The sequence below is a fragment of the Schistocerca gregaria genome, chromosome 2 (genome assembly GCF_023897955.1).
Source record: "Schistocerca gregaria isolate iqSchGreg1 chromosome 2, iqSchGreg1.2, whole genome shotgun sequence".
NCBI classification, from domain to species: domain Eukaryota; kingdom Metazoa; phylum Arthropoda; class Insecta; order Orthoptera; family Acrididae; genus Schistocerca; species Schistocerca gregaria.
In genome coordinates this window covers 691226375-691247660 of record NC_064921.1, presented here as the reverse complement: position 1 = coordinate 691247660, position 21286 = coordinate 691226375, and the positions used below count along the sequence as shown (strand labels likewise).

Below are 21286 nucleotides of genomic sequence, written 5' to 3'. Positions count from 1 at the left end.
GATTAAATCCATGTATTAGCCAGCCGATACGACAGCAAAATTTTGTTATTAATTTAAAAGAAAGATGCTGCATTTATATAACAATGGACATCTTAGTTGCTAAGGACAGTTATGTTATGGAACACTACTTACAAATGTAAAGAAGTACTCACTTTCTTGCCATCTCTATAAGGTTGGCAAAGGGTTTCTCCCAAGCATACATTTTTATAACTTGCATGCCAGAAATAACCTCTTCTGTAAGACGCACTCTCTTATCCGTTTTCTCTGCCGTCTGTTCACGGTAGTGAGACGAGAGTTTCCCCATGTACGCTGAAAGTCACATAACGAAAATTAAAATACAAGAAGATGTACTACGAAAGCGTAATATTTAATAATGTTTTTTAAAAAACAACATGAAATGCCACAAATATACGCTATTCAGTAAATGTTAGTTTGGGCATACGCAGTAAGAGTTTCATTGCTATATGAGCTAGCTAATACAATAATAGAAGGTCGCAGTAATACTGTTTGTAGAATTAAAAAGGTAACGATAATATTTTGGACGAAATCCACTGGGCGAGTTAACGAAACACTGATGCGAAACCTCTCAAAAATAAAAATTTGAAAGGTCTGCTCTGTTTCAATTTGTGATAGTTAGATTGGAAATACCAATTTTTGAAATAATGATGTATAACACCTTCAAAAATTAATACATGATTCAGCACAATGTTAAGGACGGCTCTTATAGTTTGTGCTATTACTCTGTCACACAAATTCACTTTAACGTTGGTAAGGGACCGAACAATGCACACGTTACTGCTACTAGTAGCCATGTTTTGGCACGTACCACTGTTTACGTGTATCCAACCTGACAAAGTTGTCATTAGTGAGAGCCTGAAATTAGAGATGGAGCTGCCATATGACTGTTTATCATGAAACTATCAACTAATATGAGTCGAGTCCCCATAAGCTTTAACTGTTCCCGGCACTCGTAAAGCGAGTTTTTCAGTTTGTTAAAGTGGTAGAATGAATAAGGAATACCGATTAATTCGTTTTTCTGGTGATGTGTTACCGGTTACCTACTATGAGCAGATAGGTTTCAGTCAACGAATGGAAGAACTTAATAGAGCAAGTTGGACAGTAGGCGTGAAATTCAGTTGTAATAAGACTAAAATACCGTTCAATGAACACGTAGTGGCAGTTTATAGAATGTAGCTATGGATCCAGTTGAATTTTTTTTTTTATTCTGGCAGCTCAAGGCAATGACTATGTGGACAACTAAAGAAAGAAACATAACAGTAAAAACTGCCAGGAGTGCTCTTGGTAATTAATTAGGGTTCCAAAACCAAGATCTCGATAGGTCCAATCGTGAAGTATGTGCTGTGGGTATTGGGTCACGGACGATTCGAAATCTGACTGTTGTTGAGCGAACAACTGACAGATGTAAATCTGACATCACTAAGAAGAGACAGAGGAACGCCCTGGTGTGTACTCGGTAATTGAAGTAGGAGTTTCAAAACTAAGCTTCTGATGGGTCAATCAGGAAATATGAGTTGTGTGTACTGCGCCATGGAAGATTCAAAAACTGAGTCTCGTTTAGCAAACAGTTGAGAGACGCAAATCGGACATAACTAAGAAGAGACAGGGCAACTAAGAATGAGAAGACTTATTATCAATTTGCGTTACATGGCAGAATTGGTTTCTTCAGTCTCTGCCTTACATTTAATCAGACATGCTTTGTACATTTAATTTATAGTAACAAAATAGGTATTACAGTAATGTGTGTCTTATTAACATTGAGTTTAATAATTTTTTGATGACATAACGTTCCTGTCGAGTGCAAGTAATGACACACTAGTAGAAATCCAAGGCAGTAGTACGGAAGGGATAGTACGGAAGGGACCTGTTACAGAGAGAAGGTTGGCGACTAGTCCGGGGAAAAGAGAAATAATGGACCAAAGTTTGCAAATGAGATAAAAAGGAAAAAGTGTAATAAATAGGGATCAGGAAAACTGGATTATTGGCTCAAATGGCTCTGAGTACCATGGGACTTAACATCTGAGGTCATCAGTCCCCTAAAACTTAGAACTACTTAAACCTAACTAACCTAAGGACACTACACACATCCATGCCCGAGGCAGGATTCGAACCTGCGAGCGTAGCGGTCGAACGGTTCCAGACTGAAGCGCCTAGAACCGCTCGGTCAAACCGGCCGGCAAACTGATTATTATTATTATCATTATTAAATATTCGTTCGATGTTGGACAGAAACAACAGTTGACATCTGCGGGGAAGGAACCCACGCCGATGATGATAAGTAAAGCTTTAATATTCACCTCTACGCAGCGAGGTTATGGATCAGACGCTGGTTAATGGAGTGGGTAGTTTGTTCCTGAGTCGTATAACTGAAAGAGAGAAGGACATGTAGAAGGATTTGGTTTTATGAACAGGTACAGCCAAGAAGTTACATGTATCATGTCTTGTACTGAAGTTACGGAGTCACGGCAGGGTCGTGAAACGCGAGGAAATGTCTTGAGAACACTAGTGACTAAAAAATCGAAACGTGCGAAAATAATATCGCGAATCCGACGACTGCAATCAAAATGAAAAGAATGGGAGGGATATGCAGCCAATCGAATGGGTTGTAAAAGAGCAAGGGAATTTGTTCACTGGAAGAGATAAGAAAGACCTAAAACTAACCTAGTCGAGGTTGGATAAATGACTTTAGAAACCCCTCAGAAGGAACAGGAATACGAGTAACTGGTTTTCAATGCACAGAAACTTTAGTATGGCGACGATGTTAAATTCTGGACCACAAGCAACAACACAAATGTCTGTACGTGAGTTCAATGGTCCTTTAACCTATTTGCAAGAAAAGCAAACCATTATGGGTCCTTAAGATGGTGCACAGGAGATGATGCCGTGATTCATGTAGTAAAGGAAATGGGTATGAAGAAATGTTGGTTTTGAAGAATTACCATAACAATAATCCAAAAACATCCGTGGCAAATTTATTTGACAAGGTACCGGGGATACTGCTTTTATTTCATCTATTCGAGGATTGTAGCATTGTAGCACCCGGGCATACAAGAGAAAACACTTACGCTATCACAAAATGTTTACAGATTTCAGGAAGAGTAAAAATTGAGTGAATACTAAAACATGGCGAGGGCGTTAAGATTTCACAGTTAATACAGTTGCATAAAAATACTACCAGCAGGGTACAGGTACTCCTGATTAAGGAAGAATGTTGCTTGAGCAACATTATTTTGTCAAAGCGCCAGATACAGTTCTTGCACAGAACATTTCAATAGTTTCCAGAATGTGTGCCGGCGTAGTGATATGTGTCGCGTAACATCTTATAGGGTTTCCCTGCACGTATGAGACCAGCAATGCCAAATCTGAAAATGGTGGAGGATCTCAGTTACGCTTAATCGTCTTATCCAGAGGGTATCGTGGAAGATTGTGAACGAACGAAATTCGTACCCCTAGTTGCGATGCCGTCCTGTTGGAAGTAAAATTTCTCTCCTCTGTGGAGTATGCCAATGACGAGTGATACAGACGTGTTTTTCACATGAAGACGAACTTGAGTACTTTCTACCTTCGAAAAACAAAGCTCCAGCTCGGAGTCTAGGTGGTAGTTAAACATCGGTAGTCAGTTACCGTGTAACTGAATTCCATTTGCACAACGACATATAGTGTGTCTACAGACCAGTGCGCATAAATAGGACCAATTCATTTTCCTTTTCAGCCTTAACTGTATATCTCCTTGTACAAATTATATACGATACCAATAACTCTAACGGTAATGCTTTTCCGTAATCATGTTTGCGGTGTCGCTTAACTTCAATAACGTTTTAGTTTTTGTGATACCTCTTATGACTGACTACATTTTGGTATTCAATATTTATAATGGTTTTACCAGTCGCGTGGAGACCTGGATAGTAGCGTCTACTTAGGTAGTATTTTTCTCCAAATTAATGTGTCTTTAATGCACACTGTCTGACAAAAAAAGTGAAGCAGGCAGAAGCTGAGGACAGCACGAGATGAGACTGCACAAGCTGAGAGGTTATGTGAGGTTATTTCAGTGATTACAAAATCGAATCAAATTTGTCAAGAATTTGGCTTTACGAGCCTACGTATCTGTCGGACCTTGTATCCCTTCTAGCCCGGATGCGTGCACTAATTCGTTTGGGAATGGTGTCACAAACCCGTTGCATCTCCGAGGGCACGCTGGCCCACGACTGTTGTAACTGGTTCCTGATATCCTGGATAATGGAACCGGAATTGGATTGACTCCCAAGCTGATCGAACACTTGTTCTATTGGGGACAGATCCAAGGATCTTGCAGCCCACAAGAGTACCTCAGGGTCAAGCAGACAGTTCATAGAAGCACGTGTCTTATGTGTAGCATAAGAGATAAGACACGAAGACGCAGGGTGTCCGCGACATACCGTTGAGTTGTCACAGTTCCCTCAATAACTACCAGCTGTGACTTGAAGTCATATTCTATCCCGATGGCTTCCCACAACGTGGCACCTGGAATAACACTGTTGTCTCTTCAAAACACTAGAAGAATGGGACCTCTCCCGAGATCGCCACCATACTCGTCGAAGATGGTCATCCGGGGTAGTGCTGGGCCACAATTTATCGCTGAAGACAACGCGAAGCCGTTCGTCTTCTGTCCTTGCTTCCTGGTCATGGCAGTACTTCAAACTTCGCCGTCTGTATTGTGGTGGTAGGCATAGCCTAAGCTGGGATGGTAATTCACCAGTCCGTCTGCTGCTAGTCTCCGGCCAATGGTGCGGGATGACACAGAATGTGCATGGAGTCCATTACTTGTTTCCAGAGCGCAGACGCAGGTGTGAAGATGTTACAGTTTGACTGGTGCACAATATGGCAGTCCTACGTTGTAGTGGCCAGACGCGGTCGACCGGAATCTTCATGAGAGTATGCCTTCCTTCACGTTCGCATGCAGTCTTAACGTCGTGCCAGTGTCACACCCGAATGGTCCACAAATGTGGGTAATTCACGATTCGACCAGCCAGCCAAATGGAGCTCCACAATGAGGCCCCTTTCAAATTCTGCCACGTGCTGATAACGGTGTCTCACATGAGTACGCAGTACCTCCGTGTCCTTCAGTGATCATTCATCATTTGACGCCGCCCCTTATATACTGTAGGCCTGGTAACAACACTAAAGGCGGCCGAGGTGACCGATCGGTTCTACGCGCTACAGTCTGGAACCGCGCGACCGCTACGGTCGCAGGTTCGAATCCTGCCTCGGGCATGTATGTGTGTGATGTCCTTAGCAAAAACAGACATAATGTCTTATGGGACAATTTTATAATGTTACTTAAAATCCGCCTTGATTGCAATTTTTTTTTATTCGTATGACCGGTTTCGGTTCATTCAGAACCATCTTCAGATCTGATATTTCAGTTACAGGAGTAACCCGTCCAAATCCAGCAATGCTACGTGCTATGTGACGTAGCATGTGAAAATTGCTGGATTTGGACGGGTTACTCCTGTAACTGAAATATCAGATCTTAAGAACCGAAACCGGTCATATGAATAAAAAAAAATTGCAATCAAGACTGATTTTAAGTAATATTATGATGTCCTTAGGTTAGTTAGGTTTAAGTAGTTGTAAGTTCTGGGGGACTGATGACCTCAGAAATTAAGTCCCATAGTGCTCAGAGCCATTTGAACAGCACTAAACACGGCAAACGCTACCGCGCTCCGGTGGCCGATCTACCTGTCACCGAGAATTGCAACTCTAATCGGTTACATACCCGTCTATGATGTGTACGTGTACGAAGTTACGTTGACATCCGACCATGTCTTCTGAATGCTTCACTTTTTATCAGGTGGTGTACTACTAACAGAGGAGATGTACTGAAGTGTAATAGAGGAATACTGTTGATAATAACTGTATTCAGATGAAAAAGAAAAGAAGATTTAGAGCCGTCAGCGACGGGTTCGTTAGAGTCTGAGCATAAACTCTGATCAGCGAAAGATGAATAACGAGATCAGCTATATGATTTCCAAAGGAACCTTCCCGGCAGTTGTCTGAAACGATTGAGAGAAAGCATGGGTAGGCTAAGTGTGGATGGTCCATATGCAGATTAAAACGCCGTCCTTTCGATTCCCGTTCGTGTATCTTGGCCACTGCGCTACTACTTCCGATCTGTGCCAAGGAAATGATATCGACCAAAATAAACTCCATGTAACACTACAGTAAGAGCATCCGGGTGTTTCTCGCGTTACCCATGCACTACAAAGGATGAATACATATGATGATCTCATATAAGTGCCTAATGAGCCCACATTCCTCTCTCCACCTGCTGCTGCAGAAAGCAGGGTGAAGACGAAATAAGTCAGGGCAGAGGCACATGAAAAAGGTCGTCATTACAACACCCCATCCTTTTCTGGATATTTCCCTCCATAGACATGAAAGTTCGGTATCTAGGAGCCTGTCACTGGTTACGCAGAGGAACCTAGCAAAGGCACGAGGCTTACCTGAACGAGCACCAAAAAACAAATCAGTGGATGCTTGCCGAACAGCAACGTGACTGGGAGGTGATAAGTACAGCACGGCGGATTCATAGGTTTTTCCGAAGCGTCCGTGAAAGACTATCTACTTTATATGAACCACTCCAAAGAGCTGGTCTTTTTTTTTCTTTTAAGAAAATGATCCATATCGTGTGTATTTGCGTAAAATTAATAAAGTTAGGACATAAATGGTCAACTGTGGATTGATAGTCACATCACAATATACTTTATCGAATGTAATGTATTCAATTTAGGCAGGAATGTATATAAGAACTAATGGTGTATACAGCATAGCCCAAAGCATTTGCGGCGGCCCCTTGATGCTCTAACGTATAACATATCCAAAGTTGAACTAGATGAACATCAAAATTCCAGGGGACTCGAGAAAGTAAGTGAAGTCAGTAGCAGTCAGAACAGGTCACTAAGGATTGCAGACTAGCAAGTTTTAACGACTGCTGCAGTTGGAGAAATATCACTGAGAGTAATGAGAAGATCAATACGTAACCTGTCCAGCAATGCGGATAGTAAAGACTGTAAGAAAGATCAGAGACAAACAAACGACTAATACAAGACAACTTTTTGTGAGTGTAACTGAGGAAGAGGGGTAGAGTGTAGTCTGCTTGTAGCAACATATTCTGCAATTACAATGAATAGTTATACTTTGTATCCCTCGAATAGTTAAGTGTTGATGCAAAGTGTCGGGAGACCAGTTCCTCCATGAATACCAGGTCATAATTCGTACATAAAGTATCTCATAAAAATTATTCGGACACTCGTATGCAATGTGGAACTGAGCATCAGATGTCACAGGAGGCGGAAGGTGCGGATATTGTCAGTGGAGTAGCAGTAACAGCAGGATGGGTCATTCAGGAGAGCTCCGTGACTTCGAACATGCACCCGCCGTGTGGTGTCACCTGAGTAACAAGTCCATCAGGGACATTTCACTCCTTCCAAGAGCTGCCCAAGTCGGCTGTTGGTGATGTAATTGTAAAGCGGATATGAACAATTCTTGTACTGCATCCGGTGGAGAAACTGTTCGGAGACGACGATTGTGTGAGCTTGACAATACTTGATGTCATAAAGCAGAATCAGTGAGGCAATGGTTTGTTGATGATAACATTCCTAAAATGGACTGCCTTGCCCACATTCCCGACATGAACCCAGTGGGACATCTTTGGGATGATGTTTTCGAAAAGTGTTTACAACGCTGGGTGGCGCGGTTGTTACCTCCGTAGCAGCGACGTCGAAATAAGAACTGAAATAAGTGCGCGAGGGACTGTGACAACCTTCTCATCGTATGACATGTTCCCGATGGCGTTCATGAGAATTGTAGTGAAGTTCAGTGGTTTCGGTTGCTGCCGTTGCTTCTGTCCATTGTGCATTTACCTTTATGGATATCGATAAGACTTTCGATCATGGTTTCCAGCTCCGGAGTTTGGAGATGATCGGGCTTACTGTCGAGGCTCGTAGGGTGTTATCGAACTTGTTCGCGGGCATTGCAGCCTCGGTAATTGTCAATGAGCAGTTGACGCCCCCAGTCACCATCCGTTGGGAACTACCGCAGGGGAGCCCGCTCTCGATGTCTTTGTTTGTCTTATCCCTAGAGCCATTGCTTCGGAAGGTTGCGCCCAGCTTCAGGGACTGACACTTTCTGAAAGGACCCACAGTGTTCGCGCGTACGCTGATGATTTGTTGCTTTTACTCCGTCAACGTGCTGAGATACCTCTGCTGAAGGCGACCAACGATGATTATTGCTTCGCCTCGTGAGCACGAATTAACGAGGGCAGAAGTAAACTTATTAATTTACGGCGTTTCGATGGAACAGTAATTATATGGGTCACAGCTGCAGATCGACATACACCACTGAAGGTTGATACTTATCGTTGTCCACTCCATATGGCGACTCTGACTGGAAAACGGTTACTGACCCGATCCAGGGGGCAATATTGGAACCTGAACGACGCTATCGCGCCCTTCTTCAGAAGGAACAAATTTTGGATAGGTACGTGTTGTGCAAAGCGTAGTACATCGCTGAACTTTTCCCGCTTCCGTTCATGGTATCCAAAGAACTAAAGCACTTGTCCGGACACCTTTTAAGGAAGCGTCATGTCTTCAGATTATGACATGAGAGTGTGACGAAGCCTCGTTCTCTCGGCGGACTGAGCCTTTCTGGTATTTAAATAAAGGCGTCCGTCTCATAGGTTCAGTGCACTATATTGACGATCACTCAGGAGTGATATACTTTTAAGTCTTGGCTGTTCCCCTTAGCACGCCTAGCGAGTCTTGATCCGCTCTTGACGGTGTGTATTGTATTGTGTATTAAACCGGGGACCTAGAAACGGCGGAGAGGCTTCGTCTCTCCGAAGCCCTCAGTGGTTCACAACCCCACAACAAGTGGTTCAAATGGCTCTGAGTACCACGGGACTTAACTGCTGAGGTCATCAGTTCCCTAGAACTTAGAACTACTTAAACCTAACTAACCTAGGGACATGACACACATCCATGGCCGAGGCAGGATTCGAACCTGCGACCGTAGTGGTCGCGCGGTTCCACACTGTAGCGCCTAGAACCGCTCAGCCACTCCGGCCGGCATCCCACAACAGGCCACAGCACTCCACCGACCCCCCAGTGGACCCCCCCCCCCTACTGCCCACGGGAACGTCTGATACCAGACGAGTGTAACACCAAATGTTTGCGCGATAGAGTAATAATGGTGTACGCGTAAGTGGCGGCAGTGTTTGCGCAGCAACCGCCGACGTAGTGTAATTGAGGTGGAATAAGGGGAACCAGCCCGCATTCGTCGAGGCAGATGTAAAACCGCCTTAAAAACCATTCACAGGCTGGCCGGCACATCGGACCTCGACACTAATCCGCCGGGCGGTTTCATGCCGAGGACCGGCACGCCTTCCCGCTCGGGAAGCAGCTCGTTAGATCGAGCGGCTAGCCGCGCGGGCTCTCTTGAAGGTGGTCGCCTGAGTTTTAAACTGCGACACGTTGGAGAGTTCCACCTAACTGTGAACTAGTTGGTGACTGGCATATTGCAAAGGCCGGTGCTACGAACAAATTTTTTGTTGGTCCTCTGCGAAGGAATTCCTTGCTCCAATCCCTTTGAACTATTTTCACCGCGATTCTCCTGGAGAAGTGTGTGGACCTTCCGGTTCTATTAATGGCAGCGGCCTCTTCCTGGTACAGAGTAGTCAACGATTCGACTTCGCATCATATCCCAGGGTCAAATATCACTATTTTCTGTGGTTTCGTCCCCCTTCACAACTGTAGTTTCTGCTCTCTCCCCAGACATTCAGACACCTCACTGAAAGTGTCCCCAGCAGAGTTCAAGCAACCATGAACGCCAAGGATCTTAGTGCCCACTACTAGTAGTTCGGATTAGATAAGATAGTCAAATGACGCACATCTACTCAGAGTTACATAATCTTGATATTTAATTTTAAGTGGTTAGGTTGTGGGTTCTTAGAATAGATGATTCTAGATTTATCGAAGGTACAATGATTGTATGAGTCCATATTGTAATATCTGCAGCTATTACAATGTACTCGTATGTTAAACATCTTGCGTTAAATGATGAGGTTGAAGATTTAGTTTATAGCAGTAACAAAGAAATTAATAAATGGGCACATAATGCAAGTTCAAAAATTCTTATTAGATTTTGGAATTCTCCTGCTTACCTTGCGTAGGTACCACGATGAACACGATTGCTATCCCGACAAAAGCAGCAGCGCCGATCTCGACGTAGATGAAGTAGGCGCAAATGAGGCCGGTGATGGGGGCAACCCACATGGTGTGCATGAAGACGGACAGCAGGTCGAACCTACTGACGTCGTTGGACAGCAGGTTCACCACCTGCCCGGCCGCTGTCTCTCCCATTGCGGTGCGGCTCAGGCGCAGCGACTGAAACATACACGTCCCAACTGAACCTACCGATACTCGGCGTTGGATCTGAACCGTAAGGTAATAGTGTTGTGGCGTGTGACGTCATACATCTGCAAACAGAACACTGACTATACATGTTTTGCGTCTATATTACTTTTTGGAATGTAAGTTGTGGTGACAAACTGATATGTAGTGTCACCGGAGCGCTTATTGGGGAGAAAGTTAACAGTTCGGCTGTGATTTTCCAAATATTTCACGTATGTGAAATTCGACAAAACATACAGCCATGTCGAAATTTGGAAAATAAGTAGCTGTGCTGAATGTGAAGGTGATGACTGGCGGTGCTGCCGATTTTGTCAATGACGAAGGCTGCAAGTATATACTTTCTCGTCTGCTTCACACTGACTGCGTTTCCTGTTATCATGTTACATCTTACATGACTTTCTACGAGATATTAGAACAACTGTCAGGTGCCTGTACGTACTGAAATTGCAAACAACTTTTGGACTAAAATAAAAAATTCTAGAAAGGAAACATTTCCCTCATGTTATTGTTGCAGAACCCTAGAAAATGATTTACTTTTTAATACCAGTGTCAGGTTCTATCAAGCACCAATGAATTCAGTTAATGTTGACAATACGATTCCTTTCGGTGTTTGAGACTCATGCTTAGCTCGGAGTAGACAGGAAACAGTGGCAATCAACGCTCCGTGAGACCACAATTAATGAAGTGAGGATACTAGTTTAGTAAAACTATGCTTGTCTGTCCGTAATTCTAATCTGCATATTTGTTGTTAATAAATTTTGTGTAACAGGGAACATCGTGTTTGGTGATATCTCCTGGTCTCAAGACAGTAAAACATTAATTTTATGAACGGGAATTGTATGCTGAGTGGGAATGCAGGGTGTCCCAGGAGCAGTGATAAATATTCAGGGATATGACCAGAACACTCATTTGAAACCCAATACCTCATATGGTTTCCGAGGTAGGACACATTTAATGTACATTTCTTTCTAGGACAGTGGTGCGCACGTACGTGTCTTACCCACCCAATCTCTTCGACGTTTTATTCTAGCCCAACCTACCCAATTGCAATCAGCGTCTTTGCTCGGTATGCCTTTCTGCCATTTAAATAGCCCACTGAATGCGCTGTTGTCCGTGGTGTGTTGTGAGTGAAGTATTGGGGGTCTGACAGCGTATCAGCACCAAGTGGACAGAATTTAGCATAATAGCCCAAAGGAGAACATCCAGCAGCTCTATCAATTAATGCCAAGCCCATCAACTACTTCCATAAGGCCGGCCGCAGTGGCCGAGCGGTTCTAAGCGCTTCGGTCTGGAACTGCGCTGCTACTACGGTCGCAGGTTCGAATCCTGCCTCGGGCATGGATGTGTGTGATGTCCTTAGGTTAGTTAGGTTTAAGTAGTTCTAAGTCTAGGGGACTGATGACCTCAGATGGTAAGTCCCACAGTGCTCTGAGCCATCTGAACCATCTGAACTTCCATAAGGACCAGAGGTGGACCAACGCGTAATTGACTTGCTCAGTTTGTGAAGCTCTTTCTCTTGAATAAATCGTCCAATTTTTGTGAAATTTTAATGATTTGTTCGTCTGTACATGTACATCACAATTACCGATTTCCACCCTACTCGGGTAATTCCTTCATGGTGTGTCTCTTTTTTGTCTTAGAATATATTATTGCAGTAAAGGCTTTCCTGATTTCTAACCTCTCAAGTCGCATGGTCACTGAGACTCTTTTGATAGCAACACTCTTGCCCCACCTCTAGCGATGTCACGATGCGCAAAAACTGATTGATTGGGTTCAAGGTGCTCAGTGTTGACGGTATTAACTCACAAACATTTATATCCTTAAGTGTAGACTTGTGTCTAACTGCCAGTAGCGACCAGACAAGTTGCGACGCGGCGGCAAGGGCATTTATGTCATCACAGTGAGCGGGATCGATGACATGCGTTTTCAGTTTACTCCTTCAGAGAACTATGTCTCTGGTTGATGTAATTTCTGCCATTTTTCGATGGTACACTATGTGCTATAGGCCTATAAAGCCTTAATTATATTGTATGCTACTTAAGGAGGTAATCGATAGATGGGATTCTTACTGTTCTTAACCGAAGGTGCACCTCATTATTTCGGAGGACTAAGGCACAAGAGTAAGGTAGGAGCACAATCGTCTATTGTCTTCATTCATTCAGTCCTTGTTCTACTTTCGGCAGCCTTCAGGGAGAAGAGAGTGTGTTGACGAAAATATTGCGGGTAGCACATGAGTTGATGCGTTAGCATATAGAGTAATTTTCAGGTTTTGGACAAAAAAAATTCAATTCAAATATTATGGAAGTATTCAACATGGGCAATATCTCTAGTGTAGGCTTTCGGTGGAGTGAAATTTGGAAATTTGTGGTAAGGTCTTATGGGACCAAACTGCTGGGGTCATCGGTCTCTAAGCCTACGCACTACTTAATCTAACTCAAACTAACTTACGCTATGGATAGCGCACGCACAAATGCCCGAGGGAGGACTCGAACCTCCGACGGGGGGAACCGCACGGACCGTGACAAGGCTCCATAGACCGTGCAGCTGGTGGAGTGAGGTTCTGGTTGGGGGTTGTGCAGAATAGAAATTCCCTTTCACCAAAACAAAATACTTCTATAGCCCGTAAAGATCCTTAATTTTGACTCCACGGAATTAATACAAAAATATAAATTACCGAAGCTAAAAAGATATAAAACGCTTTCTGCATGCTGCACATCTAGGTTTTTCTAAATATTTATATTGTGCATCCAGACACGTTTCGGCTTGGTTACAAGGTATCTTCAGTGGGTGACTTGAAATATTACACAATTTTTTCGTTTGCACTTACACGTTAGCGTTTGGACTTATAGGATATAGATTTAAAACAGTTCGTTGAGGTTTCAGCAGTAAAACATAAAACAATTTTCAGTCTACCTATTGGCTACTACTACTACTCTTTCTACTACTACTACTACAAATACTACTACTATCGCCATCAGATAGCTACCACAACACTCTACACACAACTCTCTAATAAACTACCTACGCATATATCTTAACCAAATCTTATACAGTAATACGGACAACTGATTATTCACATAGAATAAGTAACAAGATGAATTCTATGGGGTCACGCTCACGACGTAATTGGAACAAAACACTTTGGTACTGAAACACACTCACAGCTTGTAGTTAACAAGTAGAACTGCCCTCGATTACACCGCACACACCCGCATTACTGTGTGCCACCACTAAAGAACAACAGCTTGTTATACAACTATGGACTTCCGTGCACACTTTGTGGCTAGCAATCAAACCCAGTGTACTACTCGCACACCATACAGTGCGTTGTATCAACCACAAAATCACCAGCGTGAGCTCATCAGCTGCCAAAACAAGCAGAAAACCCTTCCTCAGCCAACACTGAGATCGCTGTCTATCCGGTTCCACAGGTTCGACACCCCGCGCACACCCAGGGTCCACAGGAAATACGGGCCGCATAACTAACTTGTGACGTCAATGAAAAGAAAGTCCTCAACTTTGTCATAAATTATAGCGAGAGCGAGCGTATTCAAACGCGCAGCCGCCAAGCATTAAACTGGGCTGAAATAGCAACTCGCTCCCCGCTGCAGACGGTCGCTGCAACTCGTAAGACCTGCAGTGTCACGTTCTGTGACGTAAGCCTCGTGGCCCCTGTATCTCGTTATTTCGTTGGCCCCGGCGCAGCCCGTAGTGGGGCCCGGCTGACCAGTTCTCGAGGCCCTCGCTCCCAGTTGCTCGGCAGTCGCTCGTTCGTCTCTGTTGAGCGACTGACCTCTCCAATACCTGCAGGCTCAGCCCGCCGGTCCGGACACCTCGCCGGCCGCCCCAATCCGGTCCACGGCGACGCGCTGCAGGCTTGTCCGCCGCTACCACGAGGAACTGCCAGCACGAGGGACTTACAAGTAGATATCCTCGGAGTGGCAAAACAGCTGATTGTATACCCGTTAGGTTTCTCTCACGATATGTTGATACAATAGCTCCATACCTAGCCATCATATACAACCATTCGCTCGGCGAAAGACCTGTACCTAAAAACTGGAAAACTACACAAGTCACATCAATACCTAAGAAAGGAAATAAGAGTAGCTAGCTGAATTACTGACCGTATCGCTAACGTTGATTTGCATTAGGATCTTGGAACAATAATGTGTTCGAACATTGTGAGTTACCTCGAAGGAAACGATTTATTGACAAACAGCCAACACGAATTCAGAAAATACAGTTCTTGTGAAACACAACTAGCTCTTTACTCTCGTGAAGTTATGAGTGCTTTTGACAGGGGATGTAATGGCTCTGAGCACTATGGGACTTAACTAGTATGGTCATCAGTCCCCTAGAACTTAGAACTACTTAAACCTAACTAACCTAAGGACATCACACACATCCATGCCCGAGGCAGGATTCGAACCTGCGACCGTAGCAGTCGCACGGTTCCGGACTGTAGGGCCTAGAACCGCGAGACCACCGCGGCCGGCTTACTGTAACAATCTTCACTATATTCTGAAAACGATAAAGTGTTAAATTCCAGACAATTGATTACCCATATCAGCTATTGTACTATCAGAGCTGTTCATAGTCTATTTTGTGGATCTTATTACCCCTAGATAACGAAACTGTTCAATAATCGTTATCGATGTAAATGTTCAAAGTGAATGCTCGCCAAAATTTGATGTAAATACTCATCAAACGCCACGCTAGTAATGGTAGAACGTCTGTCCTGCGGTGACACGTGAAAATACGACCTACGAAAACTGAAATTAAATCATTGGAGTCGTTCCGTAATTAACACTTTACCCCAATGTGAAGTCATTGGTAAGTGCATACCGAGTTACACAACACGGCATCCAAGGCTGTTCCTGGCAACTGCACAAACGCGACGTGGCTGCTGACATGAAGAGTGCATTGGTATGTATCTAGAAGAGAACTGAGGCCTTTTATAGCTCGCACGCTGTTATTTATATAGCCGCGGTGCGGACCGCCGAAGGCGCAGCCGACAACATTTGTCTTACTGACTAGCCGTTGGGCTAGTAAAACACCACTTCAAATTGCTAAATAATTAACTGCTTCATTCGCTGAAGGCCAATAAGGCTCTAGATTTAATTGTGCAATCAGCACACAGGTAAGTATCTATAATAAAATTTTAATGTGGCTTGGTTAAATACTTTTGGTGAGAAAATTATTTTAGTTATACTGCACGCAATATATGAACTCTGAACTTGTCCTTTGGAGGAACGTTACAGCTATAGTTTTATAGCTACCTTTTTGAAACTTCTCACGTCTTTGTTATTATAGCGTATCTCCATTCTACTTAAATATAAACATCCTAGCTTTATCTAATCACTTACTTAATCTATCTTGCTTCCGAACTTTTAGGACACAAGAACAGAAAGTCTTGAATTTCACCCAAAATATTTCTTTGTCAGATGCAGCATGCTGTTTCCATTAAATTACAATGAAAAAGGAATCCGAATATAAATTTTGAAGTTCCTAGCTTCTTCCTGTTGCACCGATGATTTTTACGTAAAACATCCAAAACTCAAAAACTGTTAAAGTTACTAAACTGAAACATTATTCTTTTAGCATCACTCCTGACATGCTATTAACTTTTCAGATTATTTACTTTATTTTTAAGGTATTGAGCAACATTCGTGAAGTCATAGCTAGTTACAACAGCGGACTAGGCTGGCATACAATGGAAAGCATATTAATTTTATATGGCGTGAGTAGGCTGCTTTCCTACCGATGGGTGTTCGTTCTTCCCGCGCGATATACGAGATTGGAATAATAGAGAATTGAGAAGGTGGTTCGATGAACCCTCTGCCAGGCACTTAAATGTGATTCGAAGAGTATCCATGTAGATGTAGATGCAGAATTAAATTGCGTGTTATGACTGGTTTCGTGATTTCCCGTCAGAAAGATCACAGTTCATAATAAGTGATGGAAAGTAATTTAGTAAAACTGAAGTAATATCTGGCATTTCTCAAGGAAATTCCTGATCTACATACACGGCTTAGGAGACAATATGAGTACCACTCTTAGATTATATGCAGATGACACTGATATTTACCGTCTTGTACAGTCATCAGATGATGAAAACAAAATGCATAACGATTTAGACAAGATGTCTATACGGTGCGAAAAGAGGCAATTGACTCTAAATAATGAAACGTGTGAAGTTATCCACATGAGTACCAAAAGAAATCTGCTAAATTCCGGTTACACGTTAAATAACACAAATCTAATGGCTATAAATTCAACTACATATTCAGGGATTACAATTACGAATAGCTTACGTTGGAACGATCGAGTAGCTAATATTGTGGGCGAAACAAACCAAAGACTACGATTAGTTGGCAGAGAAAATGCTACAGTTCTACTAAAGAGACTGCCTACACTACATTTGTACGTCCTCTTCTGGCATATTGCTGTGCGGTGTGGGATCTGCATCAGACAGGATCGACGAAGGACATCGTAAAAGTTCAAAGAAGGGGACGTCATTGCGAAATATGAGAGAGAGCGGCACGAGAGACTGCCTACACTACATTTGTACGTCCTCTTCTGGCATGTTGCTGTGCGGTGTGGGATCTGCATCAGACAGGATCGACGAAGGACATCGTAAAAGTTCAAAGAAGGGGACGTCATTGCGAAATATGAGAGAGAGCGGCACGAGAGACTGCCTACACTACATTTGTACGTCCTCTTCTGGCATGTTGCTGTGCGGTGTGGGATCTGCATCAGACAGGATCGACGAAGGACATCGTAAAAGTTCAAAGAAGGGGACGTCATTGCGAAATATGAGAGAGAGCGACACGAGAGACTGCCTACACTACATTTGTACGTCCTCTTCTGGCATGTTGCTGTGCGGTGTGGGATCTGCATCAGACAGGATCGACGAAGGACATCGTAAAAGTTCAAAGAAGGGGACGTCATTGCGAAATATGAGAGAGAGCGACACGAGAGACTGCCTACACTACATTTGTACGTCCTCTTCTGGCATGTTGCTGTGCGGTGTGGGATCTGCATCAGACAGGATCGACGAAGGACATCGTAAAAGTTCAAAGAAGGGGACGTCATTGCGAAATATGAGAGAGAGCGGCACGAGAGACTGCCTACACTACATTTGTACGTCCTCTTCTGGCATGTTGCTGTGCGGTGTGGGATCTGCATCAGACAGGATCGACGAAGGACATCGTAAAAGTTCAAAGAAGGGGACGTCATTGCGAAATATGAGAGAGAGCGACACGAGAGACTGCCTACACTACATTTGTACGTCCTCTTCTGGCATGTTGCTGTGCGGTGTGGGATCTGCATCAGACAGGATCGACGAAGGACATCGTAAAAGTTCAAAGAAGGGGACGTCATTGCGAAATATGAGAGAGAGCGACACGAGAGACTGCCTACACTACATTTGTACGTCCTCTTCTGGCATGTTGCTGTGCGGTGTGGGATCTGCATCAGACAGGATCGACGAAGGACATCGTAAAAGTTCAAAGAAGGGGACGTCATTGCGAAATATGAGAGAGAGCGACACGAGAGACTGCCTACACTACATTTGTACGTCCTCTTCTGGCATGTTGCTGTGCGGTGTGGGATCTGCATCAGACAGGATCGACGAAGGACATCGTAAAAGTTCAAAGAAGGGGACGTCATTGCGAAATATGAGAGAGAGCGACACGAGAGACTGCCTACACTACATTTGTACGTCCTCTTCTGGCATGTTGCTGTGCGGTGTGGGATCTGCATCAGACAGGATCGACGAAGGACATCGTAAAAGTTCAAAGAAGGGGACGTCATTGCGAAATATGAGAGAGAGCGACACGAGAGACTGCCTACACTACATTTGTACGTCCTCTTCTGGCATGTTGCTGTGCGGTGTGGGATCTGCATCAGACAGGATCGACGAAGGACATCGTAAAAGTTCAAAGAAGGGGACGTCATTGCGAAATATGAGAGAGAGCGACACGAGAGACTGCCTACACTACATTTGTACGTCCTCTTCTGGCATGTTGCTGTGCGGTGTGGGATCTGCATCAGACAGGATCGACGAAGGACATCGTAAAAGTTCAAAGAAGGGGACGTCATTGCGAAATATGAGAGAGAGCGGCACGGAATTGACACTTGAACTGGGGTGGCAATCATTAAAAGAAAGGTGTTTTTTGTTGCGGTAGGATCTTCTCATGAAATTTCAATCACTACTTTCTCCTCAGAGTGTGAAGATATTTTGTTGGCATCCACCTACATAGGGAGGAATAATCATAATAATAAAATAAGAGAAATCAGAGCTCACACAGAAAGACTTAAGTGGCGGTTTTTCCTGCGCGCTGTTCGAGAGTGGAACGGTAGAGAAACAGCTTGAAGGTGGTTCGATGAACCCTCTGCCAAAAACCTGATTTGAATTTTAGAGTAATCATGTAGATGCAGATGTACCACCGCGACGATGGCGCTGGCCTCTGGAAGATATTGTTGGTTCCATCTGCTGCAGCTGATCACTGCTTGCGACAGGTACCGGCCACGGCGGCGCTCAGGGCAGTCACCTTCGCGGCACCAGCAGACCACTCTGCTCAAAGACCCTCTGGATGAGGGGAAATCAATACCGTTCTTGTGCAACACAGCCTAGCTCTTTATTCCCATGAAGTAATGAGTGATGTCGACATGGGATCTCAGATCGATTCCATATTCCTAGATTTCCAGAAGGCTTTTGGTACCGTTCCTCACAAGCGACTACTAATCAAATTGTGTGCATATGGAGTATCGTCTCACTTGTGTGACTGGATTCGTGATTTCCTCTCAGAGAGGTCACAGTTCGTAGAGATAGACGGTAAGTCATCGAATAGAAGAGAAGTGATATCTGGCGTACAGCAGGGTAGTGTCATAGATCCTGTGCTGTTCCTGATTTACATAAATGATCTAGGTGATAATATGAGCAGCCCCCTTAGACTGTTTGCAGATGACGCTGTAATTTACCGTCTAGTAAAATCATAAGACGATCAATTCCAATTACAAAATGATCTGGAGAGAATTCCTGTATGGTGCGAAAAGTGGCAACTGGCTCGAAACAAAGAAAAGTGCGAGGTCATCCACATGGCTAGTAAAAGAAATCCAATAAATTTTGGGTATACGATAAATCGCACAAATCTAAGGGCTATAAATTCGACTGAATACCTAGGAATTATAATTACGAGCAATTTAATTGGAAAGACCACATAGATAATATTGTGGGGAAGGCGAAACAAAGACTGCGCTTTGTTGACAGAACACTTAGAAGATGCGACAAACCCACTAAGGAGACAGCCTACATTACACTTGTCCGTCCTCTGCTGGAATTTTGTTGCGCGGTATGGGATCCTTACCAGGGACGAATGATGGAGGACATCGAAAAAGCGCAAAGAAGGGCAGCTCGTTTCGTTATCGCGCAATAGCGGTGAGAGTGTCACAGATATGATACGCGAGCTGGGGCTGTAGTCACTGAAACAAACGCGGTGTTCTTTGCGGCGAGATCTATTTACGAAACTTTCCCCTCCGAATGCAAATATATTTTGTTGACATCCACCTACGTAAGGAGAAATGATCATCATAATAAAATAACAGAAATCAGAGCTCGAATGGAAAGATTTAGGTGTTCCTTTTTCCCACGTGCCATTCGAGAGTGGAATGGTAGAGAAGTAGTATGAAGATGGTTCGATGAACCCTCTGCCAGGCACTTAAATTGTGAATTGCACAGTAACCATGCAGATGTAGATGTAGATCAACCATTACCTACGACGTAAGTCACTTGACGGAATAAACGAAAAAAAGCTTTTAAGTTGGTTTAGACACTGACAGCAAGCCATCACTTAAAACGTCCGGGCTATTAGGCCGTGGTCGATGTATAAAAGTTTCTCCTAACGTTTCCTCTCCGATTGCCGGAGACATCTTCAGAGGTAAAATGGTAGAAAGTGTTATACATCGACCACAGCTTAATAGTCCGGAAGTTTTAAGTGATGTCAGTACTAGTCGTGAAAGCTTACATTGCATGAACTAACAGCAAGGCTGAATATCCTGATGTAATGACTCAATGTAATAGCAGAGTGGAAACAGATGTATTTAATGAGCGATGGTAGCACTAGAAAAGCAAACAGATGTTTAGGGGATGAAGTGGAAATTACAATACTAGCGTTCGGCTTTGACTAGTGACGGAGTGAAGATGCTCCTAGACGACACAAATAACACAGGGACTATAACTTCATATCCTTACTCATAGTTAAAAAAAAAAACAGTCCATTTTTATTAGCTGCCTCGGTGAAAAAAATTCCTCATGTCACAACTACGATGCTCAGTGACAGAGATTACTGTTTATTATTGCTACCTTCGGTCTGAAGACTTGTCTGATGCACCTCCTATGAGCAACGTTTATCGAAAAGAATACGAGTTTAGCTCTGAGCTGAATTGCTCAAGTGGAGCTACAATACAAAGTTACGAATATTGTGTATGTATCAGAAGTAAATCGAAACAACTATGAAATGAACAATTCTAACCCTTATCGGATTGGAAATGAATCGAGTATCGTAACAGAGGCCCTACAGCTGCTGTAGTAAGAACCACGAGCCACAGTAAAACATAAAGAAAAGATATTTATCATAAAGAAATCAAACGAGAATTAAAGAAAAAATGGAGACTGCGATAGGCGGTTACGAATGTACGGGTATGTATGTGTCCCGAGTAAATCGAAATGATTATCGCAAGATGAATATTAAGTATATATTGAAAACTAATCGAGTATGGTAGGAAAAATTTACAGCTGTAGTGCAAGCTACTACACA

At 43.5% G+C, this 21286-nt stretch overlaps 1 protein-coding gene across 1 annotated transcript in view; it reads right to left on the bottom strand.

The window, feature by feature from the left end:
• Nucleotides 1-21286, bottom strand: part of LOC126334775 (ATP-binding cassette sub-family C member 4-like) — a 286690-nt gene that overhangs the window by 153554 nt on the left and 111850 nt on the right. Inside the window, exons 5-6 of the mRNA XM_049997363.1 lie at nucleotides 10217-10439; nucleotides 153-309 (exon numbers count right to left, since the gene is read on the bottom strand). Of these exons, the coding sequence (XP_049853320.1) occupies nucleotides 153-309; nucleotides 10217-10439 (380 nt within the window). The remainder of the gene's footprint in view (nucleotides 1-152; nucleotides 310-10216; nucleotides 10440-21286) is intronic.